Source organism: Triplophysa dalaica, chromosome 8 (assembly GCF_015846415.1).
Source record: "Triplophysa dalaica isolate WHDGS20190420 chromosome 8, ASM1584641v1, whole genome shotgun sequence".
Taxonomy (NCBI): Eukaryota; Metazoa; Chordata; class Actinopteri; order Cypriniformes; family Nemacheilidae; genus Triplophysa; species Triplophysa dalaica.
Window position 1 is genome coordinate 1,368,351 of NC_079549.1, and position 15,815 is coordinate 1,384,165.

General features: G+C 38.8%; 2 protein-coding genes across 2 annotated transcripts; both read left to right on the plus strand.

The window, feature by feature from the left end:
* The first annotated feature begins 822 nt into the window (after window positions 1-822).
* On the plus strand, window positions 823-14,623 carry slc15a1a (solute carrier family 15 member 1a). Its single transcript, XM_056754184.1, has 24 exons — window positions 823-852; window positions 1,152-1,239; window positions 2,603-2,744; window positions 2,820-2,939; window positions 3,018-3,117; window positions 3,199-3,289; window positions 3,378-3,461; window positions 3,536-3,618; window positions 4,334-4,420; window positions 4,583-4,672; window positions 5,712-5,756; window positions 5,932-5,964; window positions 6,264-6,352; window positions 6,439-6,520; window positions 6,944-7,063; window positions 7,363-7,506; window positions 7,735-7,781; window positions 7,857-7,952; window positions 8,211-8,319; window positions 8,476-8,613; window positions 9,550-9,657; window positions 9,754-9,941; window positions 14,084-14,122; window positions 14,209-14,623. The coding sequence occupies exons 1-24, from the start codon at window positions 823-825 to the stop codon at window positions 14,366-14,368; spliced, it is 2,313 nt and encodes a 770-aa protein (XP_056610162.1). The 3' UTR covers window positions 14,369-14,623.
* Window positions 11,050-14,108, plus strand: stk24a (serine/threonine kinase 24a (STE20 homolog, yeast)). The gene is made up of 5 exons (XM_056754185.1): window positions 11,050-11,145; window positions 11,741-12,028; window positions 12,935-13,043; window positions 13,199-13,356; window positions 13,541-14,108. The coding sequence occupies exons 1-5, from the start codon at window positions 11,116-11,118 to the stop codon at window positions 13,802-13,804; spliced, it is 849 nt and encodes a 282-aa protein (XP_056610163.1). The 5' UTR covers window positions 11,050-11,115; the 3' UTR covers window positions 13,805-14,108.
* Window positions 14,624-15,815: the final 1,192 nt, after the last annotated feature.

A 15,815-nucleotide genomic window follows, 5' to 3' on the forward strand; every position in this document is an offset into this window, starting at 1 on the left:
TTTGTTCATTTACAGCCTCATGATGTCTTTTTTGTTTGTAATACATTTCAAAGCTTATTTTTGTTACAGAACATTATTAATAATCCACAAGTTTAGTTTGTGTCTGAGGAAGACGTTTTTATTGTTTACTAAAAAATGCAATTGTTTTATCAACCTCAGATATGATATAAATGCAAGATAAATATGTTTTTTCACATACTGTATATTGCGCAGTAATTTTTCTTTTATTTGCAAAATACAAATTTCACATATTATTTTTATAATTGTGCGTCCAATAGACCCGTGAACAGTTTCGGGCACTTTTGACCACCATTGTCATTTCTCCTACTATGGGAGTCAACGGGGCTCAAAATCTGTCTAGATATAAACATTCTTCCAAATGTCTTTCTGTGTTCATCACAACAAAGACATTTATACACATTTGGAACAACTCAAAGGTGAGTAAATGAAGACAGAATTTTCCTTTTTTGGGTGAATTGTAATCTGATGTAAATGTTTTTAAATAAACGAAAGAATGAACACACAACAGTGAGCTGCTGTTCACTCAGCATGTGGACCCCTCGACTTGACTTTTATCTGCTGTGTCTGAGTATCTTTCTACCTGTGTGTCATAAAACAGTACACAGTCCAGCTAATAAGACATCACACACATGTGCTTTAACACTGATGTTCTAATCTAGACAAGATCGTTTGACACAGACACACACACGTCCAGTGGCCAGCATGACAGGTGAGAACCTCATGTGTTACACTTTACAGTCACAAAAATACACTTTTTTTATGTTGCATGTACATTCAATCATATTTTTCTCAGACGAAAAGATGGATGAGAAGAAGAAAAATAAGAAGAAGGTAAGCGCTGTTCAATCATTTTGCAATCAAACTATACAATCTTTCAGAAACAGAGCAAAGTTTCTATAATATTTTAAACATGCAAAGTTTTAAGCAAAACTTTTCTATCATGAGAAAAGTATTTTTTGTTGGTCTGTGTTCATTAGATCATCTAATGTAAAATTGCAAAAGATGTGCATTTGACTTCCTAAAACTTTTTAGGAATAATGTATAAATCTTTCTTGTTCCTCTCAAATGTTTAATTGTGTATATGATGTAATAAAGGCTTGTGTAGTGTACTGTGTGTTGTGTGAATACAGACGGCTGAGTGCTGTGGATATCCAATCAGCATTTTCTTCATTGTAGTCAATGAGTTCTGTGAAAGATTTTCCTACTATGGCATGCGAGGTAAGTGTCTCTGTGTCTTAACTAAATACATTCAGAAGTATCACTGCAATGTTCTTGCTGATCAATATATTCCCAATAGATTCCATCACAGAAATTCTAATGGTTTCCATTATGGACCAAAAGCTTTTTCTATTCAAACCATTATTCCAGTATGTGCCAGATAACACCACACCAACAGAATCCATCACATACCAGTAGACACCATTATAGTTTCCATTAAACCACTACAAGTCTCATAATAAAACCATTAAATCCATTGAATTTATATAGTTTTTATTCAGCTGGGTTATGTACACACAATAACTAAATAACTAAATACATGTGTCATGATCAGCATTGCTGAAGAAAAATGTTTGTTTAATTTGCTTTGCTTTCATGTATAATATATAAATGTTGTGGCGTCAAACAGAAGGCAGGTTTGGTTAAAGATTGAATCATCGCCGCCTTGTGGTCAGCTCTGGTATCGACACGTTCAAAGAATTTAATGAAAATCAGGATGATGCTTTATTAGTTTTATTATTTGTTAATAGTTGTGTTGGCCATCGTGTCATTCAAAGCATCCTGTCAAGTGCTTCATCCCATAAAATTAAGGTTCATTTCATTAGGTATATTTAAGCAAGATTCAAATATATGTACATTTACATTTAGTCATTTAGCAGACGCTTTTATCCACAGCGACTTACAAGTTGAGTAAACAATGGAAGCAATTGTGTCAAACATTAGGACAACAAAAAGCATAAGAGCAATAAAAACATCTCTCACAAACTTCTCACAAATACTACAGTGTACAGAGCCAAGTTTAGTTTATCTAAGCTTAAATAAGAATGCTTTTTTTGATAATGTAGAAAAGATATAGAAATCAGAAATGATCAGTCAGGTGCAGACGGAAGAGATGTACGTTTATCCATCCATCCATCCATTTTCTACCGCTTATCCGAACTACCTCGGGTCACGGGGAGCCTGCGCCTATCTCAGGAGTCATCGGGCATCAAGGCAGGATACACCCTGGATGGAGTGCCAACCCATCGCAGGGCACACACACTCACTCATTCACTCACGCACTCACACCCTACGGACAATTTTTATGTACGTTTATATAATATATAATAAATATACTTCATGTACTACACACTAGTACAGTATACTTGTAAGTGTACTATTTCAATACTACAGAACAGTACTGTCCTAAGTTTTAGCTTCAAATGTTTTACAGTCTCTCTCTCTCCCTCTCTCTCTCCTCTCTCTCTCTCCCTCTCTCTCTCTCTCTCTCACTCTCTCTTTCTCTCTCTCTCTCTCTCTTTCTCTCTCTCTCTCTCTCTCTCTCTCTCTCTCTCTTTCTCTCTATCTCTCTCTCTCTCTGTAGCTGTGTTGGTGCTGTATTTCCGTTATTTTCTGCGTTGGGACGATGACCTCGCGACCTCTATTTATCACGCCTTTGTGGCCTTGTGCTACTTGACACCCATCCTGGGAGCCATCATTGCAGATTCCTGGCTCGGGAAGTTCAAGTAGGTTCATAATAATTGTGTGTGAGAGTAAGCTGTTGTGATGTGATGATGCTGAACGTGTCCGTGTGTTTTCAGGACCATCATCTATCTGTCTATAGTGTACGCCGTCGGTCAGGTGACCATGGCCGTCAGCACAGTTCATGACATCACAGACACCAACAGAGACGGCACACCGGACAACCTGACCGTCCACGTGTAAGCCAATCTACCCATAATGCACCTGTCTGCTCCTCGTGTCCAGCTGTTCTTCATGTGTGTGTGTTGTGATTTCAGGGCTTTGTCAATGTTGGGTTTGATTCTCATTGCTCTGGGCACCGGTGGCATTAAACCCTGTGTGGCTGCGTTTGGTGGAGATCAGTTTCAGGAACATCAGGTGTGAGACGCTTCATGACTTGATCTCGTGTGTTTGGGGTTTTTCTGACGGTTTGTTAACATGTGTGCTGATGGGTTTCAGAGTCGACAGCTCAACACATTCTTCTCAGTGTTTTATCTCTGCATTAATGCTGGAAGTCTTCTCTCCACGCTCATCACACCTGTTCTCAGAGGTTCACATCCACACTCGCGCACACACACACACACACACACACACTTCATTCAGCTATCACATGTGTTGTGTTGTGTTTTGGTGTTCAGCTCAGGAGTGTGGCATCTACAGTCAACAGAAGTGTTATCCGTTAGCGTTTGGAGTACCGGCTGCACTCATGGTTGTGTCTTTAGGTAAGACGAACACACACACACACACACACACACACACTGATCAGTGTGTATGATTGTCTGTTTGTTGTGTTCAGTGGTGTTTATAGCTGGCAGTGGGATGTATGTGAAAACGGCTCCAGAAGGAAACATCATATGGTCTGTGTGTCAATGTATAGGGGTGAGTCACATTCAGAGATGCACTTCACGTGATCGTTCCATCAAGATCAAAACCACCGGCTTCTATATAAAAGATATTTTGTAGATTGTCCAAGATTTCTCTTTTCATTCAGTTTCATTCAAAGGCTCCAAATAGTGTATATATATGAAACCGTGTCATAAAAGCAGTCAGCACAACTCAATAATTCAGATTATTCTGACATGATCATATCTTGTCTAGTGTAACACACTGCACACACTCACTGACCCACTATTGACATCACATGTTGTTGATTCTCACATCGCTCATGACCATCTCAAGACAAACCCATCACATTTGTGAACTTTGAGCGCAGACCTCGTTTCTTTTGGTGACTGCATGATTGTATTGAATGGAAAAGAGCAGCTTGCACATTCTGTCAAAGATCTTATGTATTTCAACATCTGCACGATAAAAACACCTGTTCAAGTCATCATTTCAAAGTTTTAGTTTAGTTTTTACTCATTTTTTTATTAATAATTTAAGTGCCTTTAGTTGTTTTTACTTAAATGTAATTCAGTTTATTCGTTAGGGAACATTTCTCATCCTTAAATTGAAGTTTTTTCATAAAAAAAGTTTTAATAGTTGAATACTATAATAACATAGGGGGCTGTCCTTTAATACACTTCTAAGATTTAATTTAGTTCACATTCAATCACAAATACACAAAGATTACATTTGTTGTGTATTTCTGTAGTTTGCCATCAAGAATCGTTTCAGGCACAGAAGCAGCAGTTTTCCAAAGAGAGAACACTGGATGGACTGGGCAGATGAGAAATATGACGTATGACACAAACCCGTCATCTCTACAAACACACATTCCTTAGAAATACACTAATGACTTTTATACCAGAGGAGAAAATTAATAATCTATTTCTAATCCAAACCACAGACAAAATAATCCAAAGCCTCTCTCTCTCTCTCTCTCTCTCTCTCTGTCATGTAGAAACTTCTCATCGCTCAGATAAAGATGGTGTTGAAGGTGTTGTTTCTTTATATTCCTCTGCCCATGTTTTGGACTCTGTTTGATCAGAAGGTAAAGCTCAACATCATCTGGTCTTAAAGACACACTGACATTGTTCTTGCGTGTCAACCGAATTGACTAAAATTATGATCATCACTCTATCATCACTTATTTAGTTCTTGGTCCTTTCTGTTAAGAAAATGTATTATAGTATATACATACTATCTATTTAAAGCATTTATTAGAGTAAATATAAAAAAAGTTTTTTATTATGTTATCATGTTTTTATTGCATTTTATTGTGTTAGTGAACTGTATTTTATTACGGCTTAAATCAAAACATGCCAGCTGCAGCTTGATATAAATTGGAATTCACAATAATAAAACATGATTTTTGAAAATAAACTCTTCACGTATAGCGATAGTGTTTTTAATAGTTTAACTGTAAAACCTGTGCTTAAAGTCGGCATGAAATAAAAGAATATCGTTCTTATGTATTACACATTGGTGAAGTATTAATTATAAATTATTTATCTGTGCACATCATTATTTTTATAAATGATTTGCACTTGTAATCTTTAATCAAAAAACTAAACCGGAAAGGACCTCTCTTCACTTCCGGTCAGGAGCTCCAATGACTGACAGATCGCAATCTCCCATTCAAATCTTTCAGCTTTTAACGATCCAATCAGTTTTTGGTGGATGAAATTAAGTCCCGCCCTACTTTTTTTTCTACTTTCACAAGTCGTTTCAGGCGGGTATATGGAAGCCCGTTTCCGCTATTGTTGTGATTTCTTTAGATTTAAAAGTCATTATTATGACTTATTATCTTATAATAAAGTCATTATTAGGAATTATTAAGTAGAAATTTCGTCTTAGTATCTCACTATAATGACTTCAAAATCAATAAATCCCCACCCAGGCAGAAACGGGCTTCCATACGGGTCTACGTCACGATACGGAAAAACCACAATCGCTACTTTCATGCCGACTTTATAATGTATTTACAGTGGTACAGTTTTATTTAATTGTTTTGTATGGTGTTGTGTCATCATGTTTTTTGTGTGGTGTTGTGTGTTAAGATTTGTGTGTGTGTGTCATCTGTCATGTAGGGCTCGCGCTGGACTCTTCAAGCCACAACTATGAGTGGAGACTTTGTATGTGTTTCTTTTCTAAACAATTCAGCATAAAGAGTTTATAAATAAAGCGAAATAACATTCAACACTTTATTTGGAGCTCACTCCTCTCTGATCAAACGAACACTATAACGTCACTGTCATCTCTGAATGTGTGTGTGTGATTGATGTCATTTGTTGTTGTTGTTGTCTGTAGGGGGCGTTTGTCCTTCAGCCGGATCAAATGCAGGTAAATGAGTCTCATGACTTCAAGAAAAGCTGACAGAGGAAATGGATTAACATGTATTTATTTCATTTTAAATACATGATTTCTTGTACAAATAGGAACATCTTATGAGAACTGCCACATCAGTATTGAAAGTAATAAATGAACAGAACGATCATGACAATAAAATAATTATACAAAATAATAATACACTCTGAAGCGCATGTGGCAGTAGATGTTTCTTCTTCCAAACCACTGATGCATTTTTCACAGATAATGAAATGAATCTTTTGAGATTGATGAAGTGAGATGTGTCTCTTCAGACGGTGAACCCGATCCTTATCCTGACGCTGGTGCCCATCATGGACCGCATTATTTTTCCACTCATTAAAAAGTGTGGTCTCAATTTCAGGTAAAATTCACTGGAATATTCTGTAATCTCCTGGACTGAGAATGATATTGTTAAACGGTGTGTAAATGTGTCATGTTGTGTTTCAGTCCTTTGAAGAGAATGACTGTAGGGATGCTGTTTGCTGCCATGGCGTTTATTGCTGCAGCTCTGGTTCAACTTGAAATCGACGTGAGTGTGAAACTGAAAATCACATTTATTTGCCCAACAGTACAGATATTATTATTGATATGAAGAGAAGTTGACACTCTATTTTGTGTATTAAAATTCACTGTTTTGTGAAAGAAGGAGCTTAGCAGTCAGATGATACTAAAGGGGAATGATCAATGTGATCAAACTAAATACTGTTCAAAGATACGACGTATGCAGTAATACTGTATAAGATTAATATGAGCAGAAACTGCGTGTGATACCTCATCTTTAAACATCAACATCAGGAGGTGAAACTAAATATAACATCAACTGTTTTTAATTGTATGATTATCATTCAGTGGGGTTTGATATTTTGTCATTCTTGATGATGTTTGAGGGGATCCAGACAATAAAATAAGGTGTTGCTTCCAAAACTCTGACATGTTCTCATCTTCTCTTCAGAAAACATTGCCAAATTTCCCATCATCCTCTGAGAGTCAGTTAAAGGTGGTGAACATGGGCAGCAGTTCACTGACGGTTACCATCACAAACATTGAGCCTCTACAGATTAAACCACTGGAGGTACAACACACACACAAGCACGCACGCACACACTCACACACACATGCATACACACACACACACACACACACACACACACACACGCACACACACACACACACACACACACACATACACACACACACACACACACACACACTCAGAGACGCACAAACACATGCATATACGTGCAGGCACACACACACACTCACACACACATGCATACACACACACACGCACGCACACACACACACACACACACACACACACCTACACGCACACACATACAGATGAGGTGTGTTTCTGTTTTTTTTTTCTAGAGCACTGAAGATTATTTGACGTGTGGTGATGAGAACATCACAGTGTCATTGAACACAGATCCTGTGATCACAAAAGCTTTGAGTTTATTGAATGGTCAGCGTCAGACCCTCATCATCCCCTCTGACCCCACACTCATGTATGTGGTGAGTACACATGTGATCGTCTTTACCTGCCTATAGAAAGGTCACTGCCATGACATGACTGGACTCCAGCTCTCTGTGATATTCTGATTCATAGATTGATTCCTGGATGAAAAAATGTTCATCCTCCAGACAAGAAAATCCTAGTAACTTCTCTTTAAAGCGGTGACAGGTGTAGCAGGTGTACACTGCCTGATGAAAACGATTTGATCTTTCCACCTTTTCCCGCAGAAAGAAGACAGAATGTCCAAGCCAGATGAGGGACAGAACGCCGTACGGTCAGTGGACGGTAGACTGGATTCAGTCTCTCAAGATCAAATGTTCCCCGAATGAAACCATTTGATGTTTTTCAGATTTGTGAGCGGTTTGACAGAAGTGGTGAACATCACTGACCTGGGCTCCGTCGAGCCGTCTGACACTTCAAACTACACACTGGTTTCACAGGGCACGTGAGTCTCTTCTGTGATATTCTCAAACATTAGGAAAGAATCTTTATATTTTGACGAACTCTTCCTTTAACACGAACACAATAAAGGTCGTGTCAATGAAAGCCAACGACTGTTGATGCTTTAAGAGTGAATGTGACCCGTGGCCTCCACGCCACAGAAACCCAGAAACCTTTCTACAGTTCTGCTCCTCATCTGAACCTCATGAAATCTCCTGCTGTCGTTTCACATTGATGCTGATGTTCTGGTTTATGCTCTCAGACGGAAGTTTGTCCTCAGCAGTGGAGAGAAGACGTGTACCTTTTCTCCAACACTTGGATTCGGTTCCTCCGTCACTTTCCTCATCCCCAGCAATCTGTCCTGGACTGAGGTGCACATCTCACCTATATGACATCTGCGTGTGATCTCGGAGCGTGTTTTTGATTTAGTGCTTGTGAAACAGTCTACGGTCTCCAGCAGGAATACATCTGTAACTGTGATGTATGGTGTGTGTGATGTGTGTGTGTGTGTGTGTGTGTGTGTGCAGTGTGATAGTGTGATTAGGAAAGTTGAAGACATCAAGCCGAACACAGTGCACATGGCTCTTCAGATCCCTCAGTATTTTCTCATCACGACAGGAGAGGTGATGTTCTCTGTCACCGGCCTTCAGTTCTCATACTCACAGGTATTCACATCACACATATACTCTACACAAATCAAAGATGTTTGTGTATGTAACACCAGACAGAACACTGAATCAGGATGACTAAAGCATTATAACAGGATCTTGTCAATGAACCCATATTGAAGAGCACTGAAAAACACGGAGAAGTGAAGTCTTCTAATGCCAAAAATATGCGACAGACACATTATTTTTCAGATTATATTCTGCTGTTTTCTGGTCATCATTACACGTTTCTTTCACCATGTGTTTGCTTCTGGTATCATATGGACTGAAGACACTGGAAAAAATAGCCATAAAAAACTGTAATATTCCGGCGGCTGAGGTGTCCATTAAAATTGTGTGAATCATTTTCCTGTAAAGTAAATGTGAAGAGTTTGGTTCCAAAATAATCTCAAAATCACGTTTTTTATTGTGCATTCCAATGAATATTAATCATACTGCAGTTGGTTTGTTTTAAAGGGATCATATGAAACGGCTAAAAGGAATATTATTGTTTGTTTTAGATGTAATGCAATGTGTATACACAATTTAAGGTTGAAAAACGCTGTATTTCCACCATACTTAAATTTGGGCGGTCTTAGTCAAATCAGACCACCAACTGTGTTTACACGGGGTGTTTCAGACAGGTCTGGGTGGGCATAAGCTTTTAGATAGAATGCATCTTTTGTTCCCACACTTGGTTTTTCATTTTCATCAAAGGCACATAAAAAACATGTATTTGCTCTATTTGACCCCTTTAAGCCATAATAACAAAAATAAATCTAACTAACACAATAAAAACAAGATAAAATAAAATCAGATTTTTCTCATCTCTTTATGTCACTTTTCTGTCATTTGATATGTTTACTGCATTAGAAAAATTTCTGTAACATAAAATGCTCAAATTCTGCCATTTTCTTTATGGTGCACTTTAATCTTTAATGTTCATGTCTATAGGCTCCAAAAAACATGAAGTCGGTGTTGCAGGCCGGCTGGTTGTGTACGAATGCGGTGGGAAACATTATTGTGTTGATTGTGGCCGAGCTGGGAAAACTTCCTAAACAGGTACTGCTGCGTGTGACCTCTGACCTCACACAGGTCACATGACACATCACAATCACTGTAGTTAGACACATGAGCTGATGAACTTTTTGTGTGCAGTGGGCGGAGTATGTGTTGTTTGCGTCACTGCTGGTGGCGGTGAGTATCATCTTCTCCATCATGGCTTATTTCTACAAATACATCGACCCGGCAGAGATCGAAGCTCAGATCAAGAGAGAACAAGAACTTGAACCGGAGGACAAGAGAGAGAAAGAGAGCGAGCTGAATGAGCTCAAACAAACCAAGATGTGAACACCAGTGGGATCATATTCACGAATACGATTAATCCTTCTGTTCAGTATTTATAAACAGACTGTGCATTGATGTGCTTGTGTGATGATATGGATTACACCGCTGACGGAGTGTGCTTGCTGATTTTCTGCAATTAATGTATGTTTTTGTGCTAATAAACAATGAAAACAAATAATCAGCAGGAGTTATGATGTCATTCAGTTTCATTTTATTTTTCAATTTAATTTATGTTTAAGAAGAAAGTGTAGTACAGTTCTTAGATTTGACTGTCGCAGATGTTATTGCTGGGTGTTATTTATGATATTTTAGTAGAGAAAGTTCATTTGAGCTTGATGCTCAGTTACAAGCTAATTTGCTGAAAACAGAAGAATGAAGATGAAAATGTTCTTAATCTTTTGTCCTGTGACCCAGAAACCAATGATGGTCTAGCATGATCTCAGTTAGTTCAATTCATATATGACGTTCTTTTCAAATAGTCACCAGGAAAGTGTTTCCCAGATTCTTCCTCTCTACGGCCATCTCCGTTTGAAACCTAACATTGCAGGTTACCTCCTTTTTTCTTTTTTCTGTGAGTTGTTTCTGGACAATGTTCAGATGCGTTTGCGAATGAGACCCTTCATGTGTACCACAAATGTCAAAAGATGTGTTTTTAAAAATCAACGAGACTGTTGCAGGCTGTACAGCGGAACACACCTGAAGTGTTCATACTGTTTGTACATTCACATTCGCATTCATCAATTTCCAAAGATTCACTTCACATACACATGTTTCTTTTACATAACATACTTACAGAAATATGTTGTTAGGTCAATTAGAGGAAATGTCAAATCAGGTTTGAAATAATGGAGCTCCAGCTGGACAAAAGTACGTCAGGATCTATAAAACAGAATTTGTGTCATTTTGACACTTGTTTTCACAAGCAAATTGTGAAGCAAAATTTCAGTTGTAAATTCTTTATACAAATCAAATGCCATGTCCCGGTGATGGTGTGTTTTCATTCATGAGGAAGGCGTCGGGCTGCTCTTTGACCCTGAAGTTACTTAAGCACTGAAACCGTCACACCCACATGATAAAGAGTTTAATAAACTGAGAGACACAGAGAGAGAGAGAGAGAGAGAGAGAGAGAGAGAGAGAGAGACAGAGAAGTGTGCGTTCAGACAACACAGAACAATGACGAACATATTACGAACAGATTTAAAGGTACTGTTTGTCGTTGTTTATTTATTCAGTGAGTGATGTCCTGATGTCAGATGAATGATGAAGAAACAGAAGTGTGTGTGAGGTTAAAGTTTCTTTAGCTGTGATAGCTTTACTAACAGGAATTGTCTTCGGGGAAATCAACAGTATGAGTTTTGACACTTTAACAGGTGTTTTCTCAGTAATTTGTCATTTGGTTCCATCCAGGTGTGTAAACATTTTATTTTTAAGGTGAAAGAACGTCTGAGGGGCAAAGTGTGTGTGTTAGTGGACGGACAGTAATGATGTGTGTGAGATTAGATTACATTTGTGTGTGATTGACTTCTCATCGCAGGTCAATGAACACTTATGATGGATGTAGTGTGTGAATGTGTGAAATGAAGGGGTCCTCGCCTTTATACAGTGTTACTGTAAAATGAGTTTAGAGAATGGGCTTCTTTGTCATCGGAGGGGTTATATCTCTGAATGATCATATTCACACCAAGATGAGACAGAGACCCCCAATAAAAGGTCTCAGGACCCGTCTCAAGTGGTTGTTTTTCAAATGCAGCTCTGTTGTAAACATTCTGAGTGACTTTAACATCACTTGTTTTGCAAGGAATTGAATGTTGACCCTGAAAAGCTGTTCACTAAACTGGAGCGGATCGGGAAGGGTTCGTTTGGTGAGGTCTTCAAAGGCATCGATAAGCGCACACAGCAGGTGGTCGCCATAAAGATCATTAATCTGGAGGAGGCTGAAGATGAGATGGAAGACATTCAGAAAGAGATCACTGTCCTCAGTCAGTGCGACAGCCCCTTCATCACAAAATACTACGGCTCTTATCTGAAGGACACAAAGTTGTGGATCATCATGGAGTATTTAGGAGGGGGATCAGCTCTTGACTTGGTAAAACTTTTCATTCACTCACTTCACTAAGGAGTCTGTTACTGTGTTTTTTAACATTGTTCATTTTTACTGTACAAATAAATCTAGTTGTTAAAATTTTGTTATTAAAGTGAATCATTAAGGATTCAGGATTTAGGTTTTAACACTTGTATTTCATCCATTAAAAACAGTTACGCGGGCACCTTATTACAAATTTATATGCAATAGACTTAATGAATTAAATTCACTTTCATGGTTTCTTTTTAGTCCTAAATGTTTGTTTAGCTATGTTCACAGTCACCCAGAGACAGTCTCACAGGTTGTTTCACAGCTTTACAGTGACAGGTTCACAGTCTCAGTCTAACAGTCTCAGTTACACAGGTTCAGTCTCATATGTTCAGTCTCACAGGTTTACGGCCTCAGTTGATAGTTTCACAGGTTCAGTTGTAGTTTCACTTCACAGTCACAGGTTCAGTCTCACAGGATCACAGTCTCAGTCTAACAGCTTCAGTTACACAGGTTCAGTCTCACAGGATCACAGTCACAGTCTAACAGCTTCAGTTACACAGGTTCAGTCTCAAAGGGTTAAGGCCTCAGTTGATAGTTTCACAGGTTCAGTTGTAGTTTCACTTCACAGTCACAGGTTCAGTCTCACAGGATCACAGTCTCAGTCTAACAGCTTCAGTTACACAGGTTCAGTCTCAAAGATTCACAGTCACATGTTCAGTCTAACAGCTTCATTCTCACAGTTTCAGTCCCACAGGTTCACAGTCACTAGTTCAGTGTAACAGGTTCAGTCTCACTGGTTCACAGATTCACAGTCTCATAAGTTTAGTTTCAGATGTTCACAGTAACAGGTTCACAGGTTCACAGATTCACAGATTCACGGATTCACAGTGTCACAGATCTGTGTTCTCTCTGCTACAGCTGGGACCTGGTTCTCTGGAGGAAAGCCATATTGCCACTATTCTCAGAGAAATTCTGAAGGGCCTGGACTATCTGCATTCAGAGAAGAAAATTCATAGAGATATTAAAGGTACATTTTGTAAACACAGGATATGGTACCTACACAGTCCCTCACCACAACCACACACCTGAAATAAACAGACATTTGTAGGTTAAGCCTATTAATGTTTATTTTTAACAGAGATGATGTCTAATGGACAGTCCTCTGTTTTTGTGTTGTTGTAGCTGCTAACGTCCTGTTGTCAGAGCAAGGAGATGTAAAGCTAGCTGATTTCGGTGTGGCTGGCCAGCTCACAGACACCCAGATCAAGAGGAACACATTTGTGGGCACTCCGTTCTGGATGGCACCAGAGGTGATTCAACAGTCCCAGTATGACTCAAAGGTCTGTCACATCTGAACATTGTGCGTTTGTGTGCTTTCGGTCATTTTAATTGATTTCAAATATATATTATATTTTACATATTTAATGAATTTGGTACATAGTAACTGGAATGACTTGTTTTCCAGTCAGTGAAATGTAATTAGTTCAGATCAACTGCAGTGTGCTTTCTGTGTGTGTTGTACAGGCGGATATTTGGTCTTTAGGAATAACTGCAATCGAGATGGCAAAAGGAGAGCCTCCCCATTCAGACCTTCATCCAATGAAAGTGTTGTTTCTCATCCCTAAAGAAAACTCACCCACACTGGAGGGCAACTACAGCAAAGCTCTCAAGGACTTTGTAGATGCCTGTCTCAATAAAGAACCCAACTTTGTAAGTGCTGCCAGTCTACATGGACTTTTGTGTTTCTGCATGTGTAGTCAAGATATTAAAAGAAGCCAAACCTGTTGAGATGTGAAGTAGAAATTGTATTTCAGTTGAAGCTTGGCTTTAAGGTCCAAAAGAAGTCGTCTACCAGATTTTTCTTCATCAGTGTCTTAAGTAAAAGTTCAACAAAACTTCCCCCAAACAGTTGACCAAAGTACTCAAATTAATCAAGTAAATTTCCCCCTTTTGTTTCAATCAGAGACCAACCGCTAAAGAGCTTTTGAGACACAAATTCATCGTTCGATATGGCAGGAGGAACACATACCTCACAGATCTCATTGACAAGTACAAGAAATGGAAAAGCAAACAGGCCAGAGAAGAGTCCAGCTCAGATTCAGACTCGTACGTTCACCGATCTACACATCCCAATGAAATATTATATCAAATATGTTTCGTCATCTTTTAACTAACTGTGTGTGTGTGTTCAGAGAGGACGACAGTGAAGCGTCAGGAATGAAACTCGACGAGGACTGGATCTTCAACACTATCAGAGACACTCAACAGAACCAAAATAAAGTGAAACCGCAGGAAAAGCTCGACCACACTCAGGTTCAACACAAACAAGCGCACATGTGTTTTATTCATTGATCTGAAAAAGCTTTAACAAGAGTTTTATTATAGATCTCATGTTATTGTATGTGACCCCTCAGAACCTTTGGACCTACACATCACGGGCTGTTCTTCGTTTATGTGTGTATTTATATCTGTGTCTTATGTTTAGGCTCCAGACGGTCGGAAGAGACCCCTGTCTCAGAGCGTGTCCTCTCTTATATCTCCAGTGTTTGCAGAGGTGAGGGCTCCAGGTGTTTTGGGTTTTCTCCTGGAATTATATAATGAACAGTTTTTTTTCTGATGTTAGTTGAAGCAGAAGGGTGGCGTTCACAAGCCGCTGGGGTTGGATGAGCTGAAGGACGTCATGTTCAGGGTAGAAGAGACGTGTCCAGGCATCACTGATCTCATGGTCAAGGAGGTGGTGCAGAGATTTAAGAGGTACCCATCACCCTCCATCAGTGCTCATGAAGAGAGAGAGAGAGAGTTTGTGTTGAGCTGATGTGTGTGTGTGTTTCTCTGAAAGGTTTTCATCTCGACGCTGACTGATGTGTTGGAGATGTCTGTGTGCTGCAATTTGTCCAGACATGATGACCTTTGACACAGTGCACTTTATTACACACACACAGAAAATAAAGCACTCTTTTTCCACGAAGAAGTTTCACGATGAACCAGACAAGTCTTTCTTAACTTTGTATCACAGGAAGGAACCTTTTCTCGCCACAAAGAACCCTTAGTGAAACAGAAAGCTTCTTCAGATGCAAAAGCTTGAGTATGATTTGATATCCTCACTGAACCCGAAAAAGTGGCGTGATGTGACGATCAATCACAAAACACAACCAAACAGAACCGATCTTCTCTGTTCACGCACCCTCTTGCTCTCCAGAGAAACATTACTGCACACTATGCTGTTTGATGCCTTTCCTTGTAAAACTTGAGGGTCTTTTCATTTCATTTTTAAATCCAAAGATTCACTGTATAGTCAGTCTCTCCTCTTCCCTTTTTGATGATTTTTAAGGGAAAAAGATCACGATTGTGTTTTACAGTTTCCTACCTAATTCGTCCATATTAATGTAATCATCAATCTGTTGTCATTCTCAGAATTAGTTTTGTGTGAAATAAAATGTAGGGTTAATACAATCATGTGTTATGATAATAAATGTTTTTATGCACACTCTTAAAAATAAAGGTGCTTAAAAGGTTCTTCACAGCGATGCCAGAAGAACCATTTTGGTTCCATAAAGAACCGTTCAGTCAAAGGCTCTTTAAAGAACCATCTTCTTACTTTATTTACAATCTGAAAAAAAAACTTTTTCGCCACAAGGGTCCATTTGTGAAACAGAAAGGTTCTTCAGGTGTTAAAGGTTCTTTGGCATTGAAGAACCTTTTGAAGCACCTTTTGAGTGTACCGTATCTCAAAATCTATCAAATAATCTGTAATTTGACAACACGCATGACCGATTTTAATGCGTTTAATGTCGTAATG

Coding starts and splice junctions, on each gene's coding strand:
- slc15a1a (XM_056754184.1), top strand. CDS start 823: ATGGATGAGAAGAAGAAAAATAAGAAGAAG. Junction 853..1,151: donor AGAAGAAAAATAAGAAGAAG/GTAAGCGCTGTT, acceptor GTGTGAATACAG/ACGGCTGAGTGCTGTGGATA. Junction 2,745..2,819: donor TCCTGGCTCGGGAAGTTCAA/GTAGGTTCATAA, acceptor GTGTGTTTTCAG/GACCATCATCTATCTGTCTA.
- stk24a (XM_056754185.1), top strand. CDS start 11,116: ATGACGAACATATTACGAACAGATTTAAAG. Junction 11,146..11,740: donor TATTACGAACAGATTTAAAG/GTACTGTTTGTC, acceptor TTGTTTTGCAAG/GAATTGAATGTTGACCCTGA. Junction 12,029..12,934: donor GGGGATCAGCTCTTGACTTG/GTAAAACTTTTC, acceptor TCTCTGCTACAG/CTGGGACCTGGTTCTCTGGA.